Source organism: Eutrema salsugineum, unplaced genomic scaffold (genome assembly GCF_000478725.1).
Source record: "Eutrema salsugineum unplaced genomic scaffold, Eutsalg1_0 scaffold_1, whole genome shotgun sequence".
Classification (NCBI taxonomy): domain Eukaryota; kingdom Viridiplantae; phylum Streptophyta; class Magnoliopsida; order Brassicales; family Brassicaceae; genus Eutrema; species Eutrema salsugineum.
Window position 1 is genome coordinate 1,562,023 of NW_006256909.1, and position 18,279 is coordinate 1,580,301.

General features: G+C 35.2%; 3 protein-coding genes across 4 annotated transcripts; all 3 read left to right on the plus strand.

Moving 5' to 3' along the window:
* Positions 1-5,480: 5,480 nt before the first annotated feature.
* LOC18030743 (beta-galactosidase 3) lies at positions 5,481-10,187 on the plus strand. The gene is made up of 18 exons (XM_006411948.2): positions 5,481-5,811; positions 5,962-6,057; positions 6,156-6,268; positions 6,394-6,460; positions 6,562-6,654; positions 6,758-6,901; positions 7,036-7,124; positions 7,224-7,329; positions 7,415-7,502; positions 7,604-7,722; positions 7,827-7,991; positions 8,083-8,261; positions 8,332-8,441; positions 8,523-8,632; positions 8,716-8,826; positions 8,915-9,028; positions 9,110-9,649; positions 9,735-10,187. The coding sequence occupies exons 1-18, from the start codon at positions 5,626-5,628 to the stop codon at positions 9,873-9,875; spliced, it is 2,571 nt and encodes an 856-aa protein (XP_006412011.1). The 5' UTR covers positions 5,481-5,625; the 3' UTR covers positions 9,876-10,187.
* Positions 10,188-11,698: 1,511 nt separating this feature from the next.
* Positions 11,699-13,633, plus strand: LOC18030744 (purple acid phosphatase 6). 2 transcript variants are annotated; one of them, XM_006411949.2, is made up of 7 exons: positions 11,699-11,848; positions 11,924-12,142; positions 12,251-12,362; positions 12,443-12,669; positions 12,781-12,919; positions 13,003-13,345; positions 13,432-13,633. In XM_006411949.2, the coding sequence occupies exons 1-7, from the start codon at positions 11,798-11,800 to the stop codon at positions 13,631-13,633; spliced, it is 1,293 nt and encodes a 430-aa protein (XP_006412012.2). In that variant the 5' UTR covers positions 11,699-11,797. The 2 variants fall into 2 exon arrangements, with proteins under 2 accessions (XP_006412012.2, XP_024004405.1); XM_024148637.1 differs by having other exon boundaries at positions 11,720-11,848; positions 13,003-13,330; positions 13,430-13,496.
* A 364-nt stretch (positions 13,634-13,997) lies between these two features.
* LOC18030745 (protein MICRORCHIDIA 2) lies at positions 13,998-17,956 on the plus strand. The gene is made up of 18 exons (XM_006411950.2): positions 13,998-14,280; positions 14,352-14,426; positions 14,676-14,710; positions 14,803-14,881; positions 14,973-15,062; positions 15,134-15,209; positions 15,300-15,378; positions 15,501-15,629; positions 15,718-15,816; positions 15,891-15,995; positions 16,074-16,220; positions 16,366-16,458; positions 16,608-16,659; positions 16,757-16,868; positions 16,969-17,233; positions 17,316-17,386; positions 17,491-17,533; positions 17,619-17,956. The coding sequence occupies exons 1-18, from the start codon at positions 14,037-14,039 to the stop codon at positions 17,715-17,717; spliced, it is 1,893 nt and encodes a 630-aa protein (XP_006412013.1). The 5' UTR covers positions 13,998-14,036; the 3' UTR covers positions 17,718-17,956.
* Positions 17,957-18,279: the final 323 nt, after the last annotated feature.

Below are 18,279 nucleotides of genomic sequence, written 5' to 3' on the forward strand. Positions count from 1 at the left end.
TAACGGTAATTAGAATTTGTCGTTTACAGCTTGTCTCAGAGGCTAAGCAATTATTATGTTTATTAATCATGATTATAAATTTTCTGGATTTCCATAATGTTGTAAAAGGGCTGAATTTGTTTGGTTAAAAGTATATTTTTTTCTTTAACGAAAAAGCTAGGGGGAAACAAACAAAAAAGGTTAAAAGCAAACAGAAAAAAAAAAGTTAAAAAAGAAAAGAAAAAAGTGACGTGAAAAGGGTCGCAAGGAAGAGTCAAAGGCGCGAATGTTAACGAACGGTTAACGTGGCGCCAAATCGAGGTGTCAGGAATCCGACCGAGATTCCTTTTTACCGAGTGGTTAAAACGAATTGTACAGTTACCTCGGCGTCAGCGAATTAAATTCTGATTACGTCCAGACGCGTGAGTGCGTGACGCGTTTAGTAAACTAGTAATTTAAGCTTGCAATTTAAAGAGTTTCTTTTTTCTGTTACATGAAGTATTCGTTTTCTTCTTCTTTTTTCGGCGTCAGCGAATTAAATTCTGATTAAGCTTGCAATTTAAAGAGTTTCTTTTTTCTGTTACATGAACTATTCGTTTTCTTCTTCTTTTTTCGCATAGTAAACTAGTAATAACCACTTCGATTTTTTCTTCTAAATTACAAATGAATCAGTCCAAAGTATATATTTTCCTTACTAGTATATATATTTCCTTTAAAGCATCTATAATCCATTACACCATTTTTCACTCCAAAATAGAATAATTTTATAAAGAATTGTTGTTGGGGTTGCTCTTATAGAACTTTTTTACCAAAAAAAAAAAAGTTTCTCTTAAAACTTTAATAGTAGCATAAGTGTGTTTGTGATTATAGATAGCCAAGAATGTCCTTTATTTAATAGGAACAAAACTTTTACCTCGGATATTTAGCATCTTTTTATGACATTTTTATAAAAAAAAATATAGCATAGCATCATTGACTAGTTTACATCTTACGTTTATAAACTCTGATCAACAAACTACAAGTATACATATTAGGTTTAGAACTTTTTGAATGTCTTCCTTTTTTATTTGAGATATATAAATAGCTTTCAAAATGGTCCATGAGAAAATTGAAAGATAATTTGCAAATTTTGCTTAGTAACATTCAAAACTTTTGGGTATGAATCTTCGCTTTACCGGTTAATACGCTTACTTATGCAGTTTTTGTCCTTTGCACCATTGCGAATCTAACTCATGCAAATCTAGATTTCATAACGTAATATCTGATCGATAAAACATTATGCATCAGATGATTCTCAAATATATATATGTATACTTTTGTTTTGTTAACAAATTCAAAGAAGGGTAGATTGTCAAATATATCAAATGCCATAGAGAGTCTTACTGATGGTTGTAGATACAGTTACTAGCTGGAGTGCTATATTAGGATCTATCTAAGAAATAAGAATTCTGATGAGCCCTTAAAAACAAAAGAAAAAAAAATCTAAGAATTCTGATGATTAGTTAATAGATTGTGCATGGTAGAAAAAAAAAGTGATGCTTGAAGATATGCAGAATCTAAATTTAGCGTTACATAGGTCGATAGTAGAAGGTACAAGAATGAAAGATAACTTTATCTGTCTTGGGAACAAGCCAAGGATCGGAAACTCCGACAGACGTAATCCCGATTCGGCGAGAGGCGTGTGAGAACAGTCTTTCTCCTCTAATAAAAAAAAAAACAAGATAGTATAAAGAGTAGAATAAGAAAATAACAACTCAAACTCAGTGTAACGGAGTCAGATTAACGGAGTGAGGAATCTTGTGGTTCTCGAGAGTTCTAAGCCAATGAGAGTCGAATAAAATGGACGGAAGTAAACGACGGTGTGGGTTTGGTGTCAAGACAAACTCACGCGAGACGACATGTGCATCGAAGCTTTTCCCACGTGCCAAAGGATTCGTCTCCGTTCACACAGAACCACGATGGAAGGTAATAAAGGTCGTAGGACCCTAAAGCACCATACTTTTACACCTAGACGAAACGACATTTGAGTTTACATATGTAATTTACTAAATAGTCTAACTTGTTTTTTTTTTCTTCCTTCTTAATATGGTCTGTAAACAAAACATATACCAAAAAGAGTGGTGAGGTCTGTATTCATTCAATATTGGAAGGAAAGTAAAATGTGTTGAATACAAATTATTTTAAAATACTGTATGATGATTTAAATCTTCTGGAACTTATTTATTATTTTTTTTTAAAAAAGATTAAAGTTGGTGATTTTTGGTAGAATACTAGGGCTTTTTGTGGTAAAATAAATGCTAGAGTTGGTGATTCTCTAACTAAAACTCAACTACCAGTTAACATAAAAAACATAATATTGTGATTGAATTAGTTAACTTTGTAACATTTAACTGCATTTTGTAATATCACTAGAAAGAGTTTGAATATTTCATCAAAACATATTCCTAACGGTGTTTGGTACGAGTTATTTGCGGTCAATTATTTAGGGTTGTTTAAATCGAAACGTATAGCGTGTTTCCTAACAACAATGTTAAAGATAGCTATCTAAGAATAAAAATGAGAAAAAAAAACAGTGCCCAATCCACTAGTCGGTTGATTATGAGGAAGACAAGCTAATAGATCGTAATCTTTTGAGCTCATTCCATGGATTAAGGCGTTGTGGCCTACAATGTTTTAAGCATTTGTGAGTTCAGATATTATTCATCACCTCCTACAGTATGATTATGTTTGGCGTGGATACGTTGATCGGTTACTATTAGTAATCCGATAAGCACTCTCCAATATTACATAGAAGAATCGTAAACTAATTTCAAATTAAAAAGTTATCATTACGTACCAAATGTTTAAATATGCAAAGAGATTGCAAATTTCCATTAGTTAAGTTACTAATAATTTGGGAGACGATAAGTGAAAAAATAAGAAAGAGTTAATCTTTGTTTGTTTACAACTTTTTATCAATAATTTTCAATTTTAACACGATCAGAAACAATTGAATAAAAAAACCAAAAAAAAAAAAAACAAAGAAGGTGGGCCTGCCGTATAGTTTAGGCAAAGCGTAATGCGACTGCGTGCCGGTTTATCCCACTCATTTTCTGCTCTCCTTTTTCCGCCTTCTCTCCGCACTTCACGCCGTCGAGGCCTTAATTAGGTTTTAGGGTTTTAAAACAAACTCCTTAATCTCTTGATTTCTTATACAATTCCATGGGGACACCAAGACCTGGAATATCTCGACAATCTGATTTAGTTTGATGACTAGAAAATTAAATTTAAAATAGATTAATTAGTTAACTATCTTTATGTCGAGACTTTATTTTGACCACTTAGGTCCACTAATAGATTCGTACTAATCAAAATCTCTTATATTCGTTATATTGTCGCATCGCGTTAAAAACAGTACTGAAGTATTAAAATCAGCATTCTCACATACGTCATGCATAACGAATTTTGGATAAATTACACGATAAGTCTTATCATATATTCAACACAAATCTAACTACAAATATTCAACGATTTACGTTATAGTGCCTTCGTAACATCTAACAACCATATCAAAAACAACGAAAATCAATTTGATTCGAGTTTCTAGTGTGGTGGTCATTTGGATTTCATGGATTTTATGGCCTGTTGACTCGAATTCGCTCGAAACTCATAATCTCCGTTGAACTGTTGAATCAGAGAGAAGTGTACACAATAGCACTTCAATGTGTTCTTACCGAGACCGACCAGAACAGCCGATAGAATTTATAAAAAAAAATAAAAATCAATTTGCAAAAACGTAACGATAATATCTGAATCTATGGTACAAAAATAATAGATTTGATTATTATCTATAGACAAATAAACACAAACTCAACAATAAATTAGATTTTCCCTATCATCATGGGAAAAGATAGTAGATTACTAGATTCCATCGAATCGCATCTGATTATAAATCTGATCAGAACTCGAATTTAAATTATATTTGAAATATGTTTTTTCGAATAATTAAAGAGATAGCTTAACTGAAAGTTGTATGTCGGACCGTACGTTCTGGGAGAGTTCTAAGAGACACTTTGTCTTTACTTTTCCTTCCAGTATCACACAATGAGACAACTGTTCACAATTATTTTCATAAGTTCCAGAAATAACCCTAGTTAAACTGTGAAATAACGAGTCAAACCCATTACCGCAAGACTTTACTATTGGTGTCGGTGGGTGGTACTACGTAAAATGATGTAGGGTAAAACTGGAATTTCAATCAAATAAAAACACGAATAATATACATTCACATGTTTGTGTGATTTATTATGTTTTTTTTACAGACTTACAGTCTTGCTGCTAATCTCTTGATCAAGGAAGGATCTCTTAATTAAATCTCAGTGGGCTGATCGATTTTAACTCTCACCAGATCCAAGAACCCCGCTATCTAACCAACCTTCGAAGAAAATTACAAAATTTTGTAAAATATAATATTTCCATTTTGATTTAGAAGGTATATTGTCAAAAGCTTCATATTAATTTTGCTTAAACAGTTGGATCTTTCGGTTTTAATGGTGTTCTGTTTTAAAATGGATGATACGTTGCAAAAGGCGAAATGTGTTGCTTATTGGGTAGATTTAAGATTATAGGTATCCGATAATCATGAGTCAAAACTATTCATAATTCTTTTTCTATAACCAAAGAGTGTTGAACTTTATGTCCAAATTAATTTCAGAGTCAACTCTTCCTTTAAATGGTTATGTAGCATACCAATTAAACTAGCTAGAACATTCATGGTTTCGCTCTAAACTTGTTTTGTTGGTGAATATTATGATAGATCGACCATATTAAACGAATATATTTCCTTAGTCTCATATTAGCCATTTACGAACTTAAATCCGGAATAAGCCGAAGAAGGCCTTAAAAAATCAAGCCGAAATATTTGTAATAATGTTCTTTTTTATTGGAAACTGATATTTGGAATAATGTTAATTGGTGAAATTAATATGCTAAAGTCTTGTACATATGTAAATGACAGGTACACACTGTGATTTGGAAGTGGAAGACACATGTACGATGTGAATCCATTTCGACGACTGATCAAACACTCCACACTAATAAATCAATGTACTTCCCGTACTATATATTTCTGGTTTTCTTAATATTACTTTAAATCACCAAATCAAATTTCAACATCTTCTAATCGAGATAATCAAAGATACAACAATATTCACATATAATAAATATATCAGTTTTAACTAAGCTACTTACGTACTAAATTTGATCAACCAAACGAAAATAAAAAGAAAGAAAAAGGAAAAAACTCAACTGAAAAATAGCGTGATTAGCTGCTTTAATTCAATCAACGTGCCTCTTTTTGCCTTTCTTATTATCTAATATATCATAATCACTGACTTTTTTTTTTTCTGTTAGAAAACAAATAAATAAATGGGTAAAAATTGGTGGGAAAGCGTCGGTAGCTCACGGCCACGTAGTGGTGATGCCAGTAGACACTTGTGAAGTGCAATAAAAACCCCTTCGTCCTTCTCTTCCTTCTCCTTCGTCTTCTTCCTCTTTCCTTCTCTCTCTTCTTAAACCTTCTTCCTTCACAGAAGCAGCACAAGCACAGAAGAAGTTTATAATAAACTCCTTCTTGTTCTTCTTCTCTGTGTGTTGTCGTTAAGGTTAATGTGGGCAATGGGAACTGGAGATTCTGCTTCGCGACTAATTCTCTGGTGTTGCTTAGGGCTTTTGATTCTAGGCGTTGGGTTTGTTCAATGCGGAGTTACTTATGACCGTAAAGCACTTCTCATTAATGGACAGAGACGAATCCTCTTCTCTGGCTCCATACATTACCCTCGAAGCACACCTGATGTAAGATTTAAAAAGCCCTAAACTTTTTTTTTTTGCTGGGTTTAACGAAAGACCTTAAATTTCTTTCTTTTGGGTGCTGTTTCATACATTTTTATCAAAAGGGGTTTTAGGTTTCTGGGTTTTTAAAGTTATCAGTTTTCGTTTTTGTAGATGTGGGAAGGTTTGATTCAGAAGGCAAAAGATGGAGGAATTGATGTGATTGAGACTTATGTGTTCTGGAATCTCCATGAGCCATCTCCTGGAAAAGTAACTTTCTCTTACTTATTTTTTTTTTTTCCATTCAATCATGTTCCCATTTCTAGATTATGTTCTTTAATTTTTGACAATTCCTTCTTCCACTTCAGTACGATTTTGAAGGGAGAAATGATTTGGTGAGATTCGTTAAAGCAATACACAAAGCTGGTTTATATGCTCATCTTCGAATTGGGCCTTATGTTTGTGCTGAGTGGAATTTCGGGTAATAACCAAACTTCCTGTGACCTTGTCATGTATTCTTCAGATTCAATGGACTCTAGACTTACACATACAGATTCTGTTCCTCAACTCTAAAGTTGTTCCTTTTTTCTTCTTTGCAATGACCAGAGGATTCCCTGTTTGGCTGAAGTATGTTCCTGGCATCAGCTTCAGAACAGATAATGAGCCTTTCAAGGTCTCTTTTAAGTTTCCATTACCCACTTTCCATATTAAAGTATTTACTTTAGTAGAAGCTTTTGACTTGTGATATTAATGTTCTTGGGATACTGTTTGCAGAGAGCAATGAAAGGATTCACGGAGAGAATAGTTGAGCTGATGAAGAGTGAGAACTTGTTTGAGTCCCAGGGTGGTCCCATTATTCTTTCTCAGGTAATTTAACAGACTAATACTCTGAATTAGTGATCATGCAGTTATGTCTATTTTAGGATCTCTGTGAGTTAACAGAAAGATGTCATCTTTTATTCGAATGCAGATTGAGAATGAGTATGGAAGACAAGGCCAGATATTGGGCGCTGAAGGTCACAACTACATGACATGGGCTGCTAAAATGGCTATAGCAACTGAGACTGGTGTCCCGTGGGTCATGTGCAAAGAAGACGATGCCCCTGACCCTGTGGTTAGTTTCTTGATCGCATCAGCTTAGTTATAAGTTGTGGTTAGTTAATTGCTCTGGAGCAGTTGAATCTCTCTGAAGACTGAACTCAAAACTAGTTTGCTTTGGTATAGAAACTCATTGGTTTTTATTGACAGATAAACACATGCAACGGTTTCTACTGTGATTCATTTGCTCCGAACAAGCCATACAAGCCCACGATATGGACAGAGGCATGGAGCGGCTGGTACAGATTCTCATTTGCTGTTACGTTATATCTGTTCATGGACTTATCATCTTCAAATCGAAAACATTTACCCTTTGAATTGTAAAATGTATCATATAGGTTCACTGAGTTCGGTGGGCCAATGCATCATAGACCAGTTCAGGATCTGGCTTTTGCGGTTGCACGTTTCATACAAAAAGGAGGATCCTTTGTTAACTACTACATGGTATGTAGAGCTAACCACTTAATACATCATCGTTATCAGATTTGGTTTATCTAAGGGCAATCTTTCTCTGTTTCCTTGAAAACAGTATCATGGAGGAACCAACTTTGGAAGAACAGCCGGAGGTCCATTTGTCACCACCAGCTATGACTATGATGCTCCAATCGACGAATATGGTAAGGGCAAGAAACTAACTAGAGCTCCTAAAATTTCATTGGAATGATAGGTTAATGTGAAGCTTTATGTACTAAGTGAGTTGTTGTTAAATGTTAAATAGGTTTAATCAGGCAACCTAAATATGGTCATTTAAAGGAGCTCCACAGAGCTATCAAGATGTGTGAAAAAGCTCTGGTTTCAACTGATCCCGTTGTTACATCATTAGGAAACAAGCAACAGGTAAGAACGAATTTAATTTGGTAGATATAGTTTGGTTTAATTGTATAAATTTTCTGTACCTTTAACTAAATTCTGTCACTCTTCTTTTGACTTTGTTTTCCCAGGCTCATGTATACTCTTCAGAATCAGGAGATTGTTCAGCATTCCTTGCAAACTATGATACAGAATCGGCAGCAAGAGTACTGTTTAACAACGTTCATTATAACTTACCTCCTTGGTCGATCAGCATTCTTCCTGACTGTAGAAATGCAGTCTTCAATACTGCGAAGGTAAAGTGTATATCATTGTTCTGAATTCGGGAAACTCAAATTGTGTGTGTAAATTTTCTGAAAATTGTGGATTTCACTTGTTTGATTTCAGGTTGGAGTTCAAACATCACAGATGGAAATGTTGCCAACAAGCACGGGGAGTTTCCAGTGGCAGAGTTATTTAGAAGATCTTTCTTCTCTAGATGACAGCTCCACATTCACCACTCAGGGACTCTTGGAGCAGATAAATGTCACGCGTGACACAAGTGATTATCTTTGGTACATGACTAGGTAAAAAACAAAAACAAAAAACAACCCCAATTTGTCACCTCGTTGCTAACCAAATGGAACTTGTATGTAGTGTTGATATTGGAGAAACTGAATCATTCTTGCATGGAGGAGAACTACCAACTCTCATTATTCAATCTACAGGCCATGCTGTGCATATATTTGTCAATGGACAGCTTTCGGGTATGATACTTCCCATAGTTTTGGCCCATTAAATTCCATTAGAGAGTTTCTGATATGCAAACTTCAATATATAAATTGCAGGTTCTGCCTTTGGAACAAGGCAAAACAGGAGATTCACTTATAAGGGAAAGATCAACCTACATTCTGGAACTAACAGAATTGCGTTGTTGAGTGTTGCTGTTGGATTACCAGTTAGTATACCTTTTCTCATCCGCTGCTAAAGTTGTTTCGTTATTTTCTTGTCCTGATCCCTTTTATTATTTCAAATTTAAAGAATGTGGGTGGACACTTCGAGTCATGGAATACTGGAATCTTGGGTCCGGTGGCATTGCACGGGTTGTCTCAAGGGAAACGAGATTTGTCGTGGCAAAAATGGACATATCAGGTGTTTTATCAGTCACGTTTCCTTGTGATTTCTTTCTCTTGGTTTCCATTTTTTTCGGCATTCAGTTGTTTAACTCTGTTTTCATCAGGTGGGGTTGAAAGGTGAAGCTATGAATCTTGCATATCCAACTAACACTCCCTCTTTTGGGTGGATGGATGCGTCTTTAACTGTACAAAAGCCTCAGCCTCTAACATGGCACAAGGTTAGATTGAATCAAACACGACTCGACAAAGCTTTTACTAGTTTATAATCTGAACTAAGGACTTGTTGTCTTTGTTTTCAGACTTATTTTGATGCACCTGAAGGAAACGAGCCGCTTGCTTTGGACATGGAAGGAATGGGAAAAGGTCAGATTTGGGTAAACGGTGAGAGCATTGGGAGATACTGGACAGCATTTGCGACTGGTGACTGTGGTCACTGTAGCTACACCGGAACATACAAACCGAACAAGTGCAATTCCGGCTGTGGTCAGCCTACACAGAAATGGTACCATGTGCCGAGATCATGGTTAAAGCCGAGCCAAAATCTATTGGTCATATTCGAGGAACTTGGTGGAAACCCATCCACTGTCTCGTTGGTCAAAAGATCGGTATCTGGAGTTTGTGCTGAAGTTTCTGAATACCACCCGAATATCAAGAACTGGCAAATCGAAAGCTACGGAAAAGGACAAACATTTCGTAGGCCCAAGGTTCATTTGAAATGTAGTCCTGGTCAAGCAATATCAGCTATTAAATTTGCAAGCTTTGGGACTCCTTTAGGAACCTGCGGGAGTTACCAACAAGGAGACTGTCATGCAGCTACCTCATACGCTATCTTAGAGAGGGTAAATGTTTACACATACAGTATTGCAATCAACACTCTTTTGTTTTGTTTTTTTCTATAACCGCGGTGTGTTTTGTTATATGCAGAAGTGTGTAGGGAAAGCGAGATGCGCAGTGACAATATCCAACAGCAATTTCGGGAAAGACCCGTGTCCGAACGTGTTGAAACGGTTAACAGTTGAAGCAGTCTGTGCCCCGGAGACATCCATAACCAATTGGAGACCTTAAAGACACAACCATTGAGCTCTTTGACTACAAAATGTATAACCAGACAATACAGAGAGAGGAAGAAAAGAAAATGTAAGCTGTGTTAAAATGTGTGTGTGTGTGTGTATTAGTTTGAACAGAAGACTTTGTGGTTTAGTCATGTGTAGTTTCAGTTAGGTAAGAGAGAAGAGTCTGTAGAGTCGTGATGAGTCTCGGGCAATTCCGGGTCTTATCAAAAACGTTCTGGCCACCGGTCACCACCGACCATTTTAACCGGTTATGGAGACCGGGATTGGTGGGTCTGAATGAAGTCAGTTTAATCTTTGGTTTTGATTTGTCTTTGTAATCAACAAAGGAAGGTTCATGTATTACAAAGTAAGGTTCATGTTAAGAGAGAAGAGATCATTGTGACCATTTCTCTCAAACTTTCTCGTTTCCACTTTTCTTATTAAGTTCTGTTTTACTTTACAACTAGATTCGTGCATCCGCTCAGGAATATTTTTTATTGTTTAACGAATTTTGTAATATAATTTGTGTTTTTGAATTTAGATATAATTAATTTTATAAATATATTTTTTCATAAGTGAAAATATTGATTTTTGTGTTTAGATATATTTTTATAGTATTAAAATTAATTATGATTATAAAAATATAATTTTAACCCGTCTGCTAATATTAATTCAAAATGAACTATTATAAAAACATAATTCTAACTTTTTTCTGTTCATATTACCGTATAATATAAATATTTGTTAAAAATTTGAGATGTATTAACAGTATTATTTAACATTATAGTTTTCTAAAATTTAATCAACGAAGGGAGTGTATAACTGGTTTTTCAAACCACATTTTAGTGTATGCAATAATTTTTAATTTTTTATGTTTTTATTTTGTATGAAAAATATATTTTCTATATACATGTATAATTCAAAATTAGTGATTTTAGTTACCAAAATATTTTTAATCCGGTTTTATATATATTTTTAGTTCTATAAATTTTAAAAAATATAGTTTTAATATTTAAACTATACATTTGAATTTTATCTATTATTTATTATTAATTTGTAAATAAATCATAATCGTAAATATATTATATAAGCAACATAAATATCATATCATTTACATCATTATAAATATTTTATAATTCAAATATGACCATTATTTTTCATATGAATTATTTTTTTTCAAAAATTCTACATATTTTTGATAAAAATGTTTAATAGTATAGAAATTATTTAAATTAGAATCTTTAAATTAAATCTAAATTAATATCTGATTTATTATTTTTAATCAAATCAAATCAAATTTAAATTACCTATATTTAAGGAACTCTAAAAATATTTAAATTAATAACTAATTTTCGAAATTAAATATAAATAATTATTAAAATTATTTTTAAACACCTTAGGAGTGTTTGAAAGCAAGTACTAAATGTGCTTCTGTTTTAATATAATATATATTTTCTCTTTTCTTTTATCTACCATAATAATTCTTTTATTTTGATGCATAATAAACCTTTTTAACTCGTAAATTATAAACGCTTTTAAGTTACCAATCATCATAGTAAATTAGTTTCATTATCTAAACCTTTTTTTCTATTGTTTAAAATATGAAAAATCAGTTTTGATAATCCTAGATTGCTGAAAATCTCCATCTAACTAAATCTTATAATATCTATTGTTATTTTAAATATAGATTTTATTCCCAGTAATTTTCTAAACCAATTTTGTGGCATATTCTTAAACACTCTTGAGATTCGACGTAGTCTATAAATATATAGACTAACAAAGTGACTAACAAACAAAACTCAAAAACTCTTAAAAAAACAAACAATGAAGATAATCAATCTTTTCATCTTTTCGGTTGTGTTCCTCAGCATTACCAACATAATCAATGCTGGAATTACAAGCGAATATGTTCGACAAGCTGAACCGTCGATTGAGATGCCTCTTGAAACATTCCCTCCTCCGGCTGGTTACAATGCTCCTGAACAGGTTTGATTTTTTTGTTTTCTTTGATCGAACCATCAATATCAATTGTATTGAGTTTTTTTTTTTCAACTGTTTCAGGTTCATATAACGCAGGGAGATCACAACGGACGTGGCGTGATCATCTCGTGGGTTACACCGATAAATCTAGATGGTGCCAACGTCGTTACTTACTGGATCGCCGGCAACGACAGCGACGTGATACCTGCAAAGAAGAAAGCTCAAGCCTCCACGAAGTCTTACAGATTCTATGACTATACTTCTGGATTTCTTCATCACGCCACAATTAAAGGACTTGAGGTTTGTAAAACTTTGTATCACGTAACTTGTCATTCCAATTAGTAACAATATTAACTTATTTTTTAAAAGGTTTCGTCTTAATGTATTAGTTCTTGTTTTATATGGCAGTATGACACTAAGTACATCTATGAGGTTGGTACCGATCGATCTGTTAGACAATTCCACTTCACAACTCCCCCGAAGGTTGGACCAGATGTTCCATACACATTCGGGATTATTGGTAATTCACGGATCTTCCTAAAACTAGATCTGAAATTAGTTTTTCCCAATCGATATCTAACGACCTCATTGTTTTTGTAGGTGATCTTGGACAAACCTATGCATCTAACGAGACGTTGTACCACTACATGTCGAACCCTAAAGGTCAAGCCGTTCTCTTTGCCGGAGACTTGTCTTACGCTGATGACCATCCAAACCATGACCAGAGAAAGTGGGATTCTTGGGGAAGATTCATGGAGCCTTGCGCTGCTTACCAGCCTTTTATCTTTGCCGCCGGGAATCACGAGATTGATTTCGTTCCCAACATCGTAATACTAACTCTCTAATCAATATTCGTAATTTGGTTTACTTTTTTTTTTTTTTGTTTTGTAATTTTAGTTTACTTTTTTTTTTATACTACAATTTGAATCTATAATCAGGGTGAGCCTCACGCCTTCAAGCCGTACGAGCACCGTTACCCTAACGCCTACAAAGCCTCAGGGAGCACATCTCCTCTTTGGTACTCAGTTAGACGCGGTCCGGCTCATATCATCGTTCTCTCCTCTTACTCTGCCTACGGTAACAGAATATCACAAAGCCTTAGAAAGATTTTTACCCTCTCTTGATTTTGTTTCTTGCATAACACGTTATCTCCTATCCAGACAAATACACGCCGCAATACATGTGGCTCGAGCAGGAGCTGAAGAAAGTGAACAGAGAGGAGACTCCATGGTTGATTGTTATTGTTCACTCGCCATGGTATAACAGTAACAACTACCATTACATGGAAGGAGAGAGCATGAGGGTAATGTTTGAGTCGTGGCTTGTTAACAGCAAGGTTGATTTGGTTTTGTCTGGTCATGTCCATGCTTATGAAAGATCCGAACGTATCTCCAATGTTAAGTATAATATTACCAACGGTTTGAGCACTCCTGCCAAAGATCCCAATGCTCCAATTTACATCACGATCGGTGATGGAGGAAACATCGAAGGAATCGCTAATAGGTAATAAAATCATTTTATAATTTCTGTTGTAGTTTTAGTGATATAAAACTAAGATCTTATGTTATGGTTTTTTTTTTTATCTACAGTTTTACTGATCCACAACCAAGCTACTCAGCATATAGGGAAGCGAGTTTCGGTCATGCACTTTTGAAGATTAAGAACAGAACTCATGCCCTTTATACATGGCATAGGAATCAAGATAATGAACCTGTTGCAGCCGATTCCATCATGTTGTATAACAGACATTTTTTCCCAATGGAGGAAGTTTCAGGCAACATTAGTGTCTAAGCTTATGGTGTTGTTAGATTTGGGATTATGAAGTAGAATATTTGAGTGTTTTATTATTATATTCAGTTTGACCTGAGAATGCATTTCATATCGTCTAAGTATATTCTGATTTAGAAATTCAAAATCTATATCGATCAAAATATACCAAAAAAATTACCTAATAAAAGTCTACCTCAAATTCTGTCATTTCAATGCGAAAATTAGTAATGCAAATAGCATATTAAAAAAAATCCATAATTAAAACTAGTGCATTTTACAAGCAAAGAAACGATATCGGAAAACACGCCTTGCTGTTTTTTTAATTTTTAAAATAAAACAACACGTTGTTCCGTTTTCCTCTATAAGCGGGTCGGGCAACCCGAATGCCAGTTCCGTTCAACCCATCTCGAATTTCCCGTCGGCAATGCCTCCTAAGGCGAAAATTACAGACGCTGATGTCATACATCTTGACAGTGACAGTGACGACGACGTCGGAGTAGGGGAAGGAGGAGAGTTTCGGAGCTTGGCATCTATAATGGGAAATCCGCAACTTCCAAGTACGAACGCCGATTCGACGATGGCTCCCCGGGAAACCCTAGAATGCCGGAGCTTCTGGAAGGCCGGAGACAACTTTGTGATTCCGAAAGTTTTTAATCCCACTCCTCCAGGTCATCTCTCTGTCTCTCACACACACAGATAATTATAGTTTTGTGGTATTTGATGAGATGAAATTTGACAGGTATGGTTGAGCATGCTCGAATTCATCCCAAGTTTCTTCACTCGAATGCCACTTCACACAAATGGGCTTTTGGAGGTAAGCTAAGTAATAGAGAATTAAGAAAACTGGTTTGCTTTGTTTGCTTTCTGGATGGTTTGATCTTTGGAAAAGCAAGATGATCGATCAATTACAATCCTGATTGGTGTATAATGAAAATTTTGTGATGATAATTTTTAGTTTTGGATATGACGTTTGTTATGAAAATTTTGCGATGAATTTTTTTTTTTTTTTTTGCTATGATATTTTATGATGATAGTTGTTATTTTTCTGCTTGTTGTGCTGCAGCAATCGCAGAGCTACTTGATAATGCTGTTGACGAGGTATGCATGCGTGAGGGAATTGCTTCTCTTTTGCTTGATGTGAGTGAAATTGTCTCTTATAGCATTGGTTTTGTTTATTGATTCTTCCTCAGATACAAAACGGTGCCACTTTTGTCAAGATCGATAAGATCGATATTGTCAAAGATAACTCACCAGCTTTAGTTTTCCAAGGTAATTGAATCAATGTGTGATACTAGTTGCTTAACCGTGGCTTTGGATGTTGTTAATGACGTCGTGATCTCTCTTTCTTTTGCGCTTGAAGATGATGGCGCCGGGATGGATCCCGATGGGATCAGAAAATGCATGAGCTTAGGCTACTCATCAAAGAAGTCTAATACAACGATTGGACAGTGTAAGTTTCATAATTTGTTTGAAGGACTTAGGTTGGTGGTTCTCTAACCAAAATTCCACCTTTGTGTACAGATGGAAATGGTTTCAAGACAAGTACCATGAGACTTGGAGCTGATGCCATCGTTTTCAGTCGCTCAACTCGTGGAGGGTATTGTAATGTCTGATTTACATATACACACTGAAGTTGACAAGTGCTCTGTTTGTAACTTTAACTGTATTTTCATCTTCTCTGTTTTAGCAAATCTACTCAGAGCATTGGCCTTCTGTCTTACACGTTCCTTAGGAGAACTGGCCAGGACGACGTGGTTGTTCCAATGGTAAAATCTTCAGCTTATGTAGCTTTTTGTTTTAATGTCTAAAATAGATATTTCACTACAATGTTTGGAAGTTGAAGAATGATGTATGATCTCAAAGTGATGTTATCATATTTGCAATGCAGATTGATATTGATATATCCAATGATCAACCCCAACCAATTATCTATGGAACTCCCGAAGATTGGTCTGCCAACCTTAACATTCTTCTCAAATGGTCACCGTTTTCAACAAAGGACGAACTTTTGCAGCAGGTTGTTTCCTTCTATAGGCTCTGGTTCCGCGTGTAATGTTATTGTGGCCTAACTATTAATTAATTTAGTTCCATTTTACACCCACCAGTTCGAGGATATTGGAACGCATGGAACAAAAGTAATTATATACAACTTGTGGCTGAATGATGAAGGAATCTATGAGCTGAGTTTTGACGACGATGATGAGGTACTTACATTTCCTTAAAGGGACAAGTCTTTTGCAGAGGTTGGGTTTTTAAGTATTTAATTTTTATATAATAGGATATACGGCTCCGAGATGAAAATGCTCTGGACGGGAAACGGGTACACACGAAAACATTAGAACTAAGAGCTCATATATCTTACCGTTTGCGACATTCTTTAAGGGTAATTCTTCTAAATATCCTCTTCCTAGTGTTGCAAGGGTGTTTAAAGGCTAACTTTGTTAGTTTCTTTAACCTTTAGGCTTACACGTCCATGTTATATCTCAAAAAGTTCAACAACTTCAAAATTATTCTTCGGGGAATCCCTGTGGAGCAATACAACATTGCTGATGAACTCAGACACCCTGAGACTATAATGTACAAACCCCAAGCAGCCGCAATGGAATATGTAATACAAACTAAGACTTCCTCTTCCTCTTATTATTTATTCCATGGAGCTTCGGCTGTGTTTTTGATGCAAAAAAAAAAAAAAATAATCTACATCTTAATGTTTAGACCGTGGGAGCAGAAATCACTAAGCTTTCTTATTACAGGCTGCGACTGAAATTAAAGTTGGATTCATCAAGGAGGCGCCTAGATTTCCAATGAGCGGTTTCAATGTCTATCACAAAAACCGTCTCATCCAGGCACGTTTTGATGTACCCCTTAGTTCCATTTTCGAGATGATCTTAAATCGTTAGAAGCCATTGTAGCAAGTTTGTTAGTATATTGTCACTTAAGCTTCCGCCTTTGTATATGGTCTGATTGAATGAGGATCTCTCTTGCACCATTACAGCCTTTCTGGAAGGTCACTCTGAGCGGGTCAGCGAAGGGCAATGGTGTTGTCGGTATAAATATCATTTCCTTGGTGATTCCATAGAATATTTTTCGTTTTGAGGGAAAAGACCTCGTGGAGAGACTCATTAACCAAATCCTTCTCCGCAGGAGTTCTTGAAGCAAACTTCATAGAACCGGCTCACGATAAGCAAGATTTTGAGAGGTCTACTCTATACCAGCGACTGGAGGCAAGGTTGAAAAAGATTATTGCTGATTACTGGTCTCTTCTTCCTCTCCAAAAACTTTTTCTAATTATATTTTGGTTTCAAACCGCATTATCTTTGTTTGACTATTCCACTGCTTGTTATGGAGAGAAACAGGTATAGCCACTGCCACGTTTTCGGATTCCAAAGTCATTTAGATAAGTCGAAAAGGATAGCAATACCTGATCAAGCTCCTACCGTCGACTCGTTGCCTCTGCCTGCTGATAATAACAGTAAAGGTGGTCCAATAATACGTGAAATCAGTCTAAGTCATGGCACTTCCATCCGTACCGTTACCATGCCACCGCCACATATGAGAAATTCCACGGGTTTAATAAGTAACTTCCAACCCGTGCAGCTCAACCCTCAACCTGCACCTACCGTAAGTGAATTTCATTTGATGATTCAATTTTATTTACAAGTTCGATTTTAAAAATAATCTTGAGTGAACAAATCTTTCAAAGGATACTGGAAACAACCTCGGTAGCAAGTCAGCGGAAAAGCTTAGCGAAGAGAATATACAACTATTCAGGAAGTATGTATATATGTACTCTTACATTGGAAAAAAAAAAAACTCATTTCAGTTTCATATATCTCTCAGATTCTCAATCAATTATTGCTGTGTTCCTTCTTCAACAGGTGCGAGGAATATAAAAAGAAAGAGGATGAAATGGAACAGACGGTAAGATTGATTCAGCAGTCTAAACATATGTATTTGTTACATCGGTTCTAAAATAGATATAAATGGATCATGATTAATGAAACAGGTAAGGAACTTAGAAAAAGAACTGGAAGAAGCTAAAAGTAAATGTGCACAACTTGCTCTGCTTGTGGATGCTAAGAGGAAGGAGATGCAGCAAGTTTAGTTAATACGTTACGACTGGAATCTAAGAGCCCTAATTTGATTCAGATGTATAATTATGGTATTGTTGCATTTGCTTGATACCATATGCACATATATAAGTAGGGTACGTATCTGTCTGTACAACAGTTAGGATCTAACGCAAGCCTCTGGAAAATAGTTCTATTTAAAGAATCATAAGTTAAGATTGTATGAACCAATTCTCTATCAAAGTTAGAACTAGACTTGATAAGGACTAAGAAGAAGTGGACCTGCTTGTTACAAAAAAGTAGAGTTTATTTTAATTTAGTAGAGTGGGGACATTTACAGAAACCCAAGTGTTATCATTATGTATATTTCTTATTCTGATTAAAAATTTCATTAGACAAAAAAAAGAAATTTCATTAACTGAAGAACAATGGAGGTAAAGGTGCAGTGGAATCTTCTCTAGACAATTTTTTTAGTTTCTTAGGGAAATTAATTTGCATCCAACTGGATAAAATGGATAATGAGTGTGTGAAGTGAAAAACACACAATTGACATCATTACAATAAATTATGGACCGACCGACCAATCACTAACAAGGC

Excerpts from the sequence above, each read along its gene's own strand:
- LOC18030743 (XM_006411948.2), top strand. The coding sequence starts at position 5,626 with ATGTGGGCAATGGGAACTGGAGATTCTGCTTCGCGACTAATTCTCTGG. Across the intron at positions 6,655-6,757 it reads GTCCCATTATTCTTTCTCAG|ATTGAGAATGAGTATGGAAG; the intron begins GTAATTTAACAG and ends ATTCGAATGCAG. Across the intron at positions 9,029-9,109 it reads AGCCTCTAACATGGCACAAG|ACTTATTTTGATGCACCTGA; the intron begins GTTAGATTGAAT and ends CTTTGTTTTCAG.
- LOC18030744 (XM_006411949.2), top strand. The coding sequence starts at position 11,798 with ATGCCTCTTGAAACATTCCCTCCTCCGGCTGGTTACAATGCTCCTGAA. Across the intron at positions 12,143-12,250 it reads CCACAATTAAAGGACTTGAG|TATGACACTAAGTACATCTA; the intron begins GTTTGTAAAACT and ends TTTATATGGCAG. Across the intron at positions 13,346-13,431 it reads ATCGAAGGAATCGCTAATAG|TTTTACTGATCCACAACCAA; the intron begins GTAATAAAATCA and ends TTTTATCTACAG.
- LOC18030745 (XM_006411950.2), top strand. The coding sequence starts at position 14,037 with ATGCCTCCTAAGGCGAAAATTACAGACGCTGATGTCATACATCTTGAC. Across the intron at positions 15,379-15,500 it reads ACGACGTGGTTGTTCCAATG|ATTGATATTGATATATCCAA; the intron begins GTAAAATCTTCA and ends TTTGCAATGCAG. Across the intron at positions 17,534-17,618 it reads AGGATGAAATGGAACAGACG|GTAAGGAACTTAGAAAAAGA; the intron begins GTAAGATTGATT and ends TTAATGAAACAG.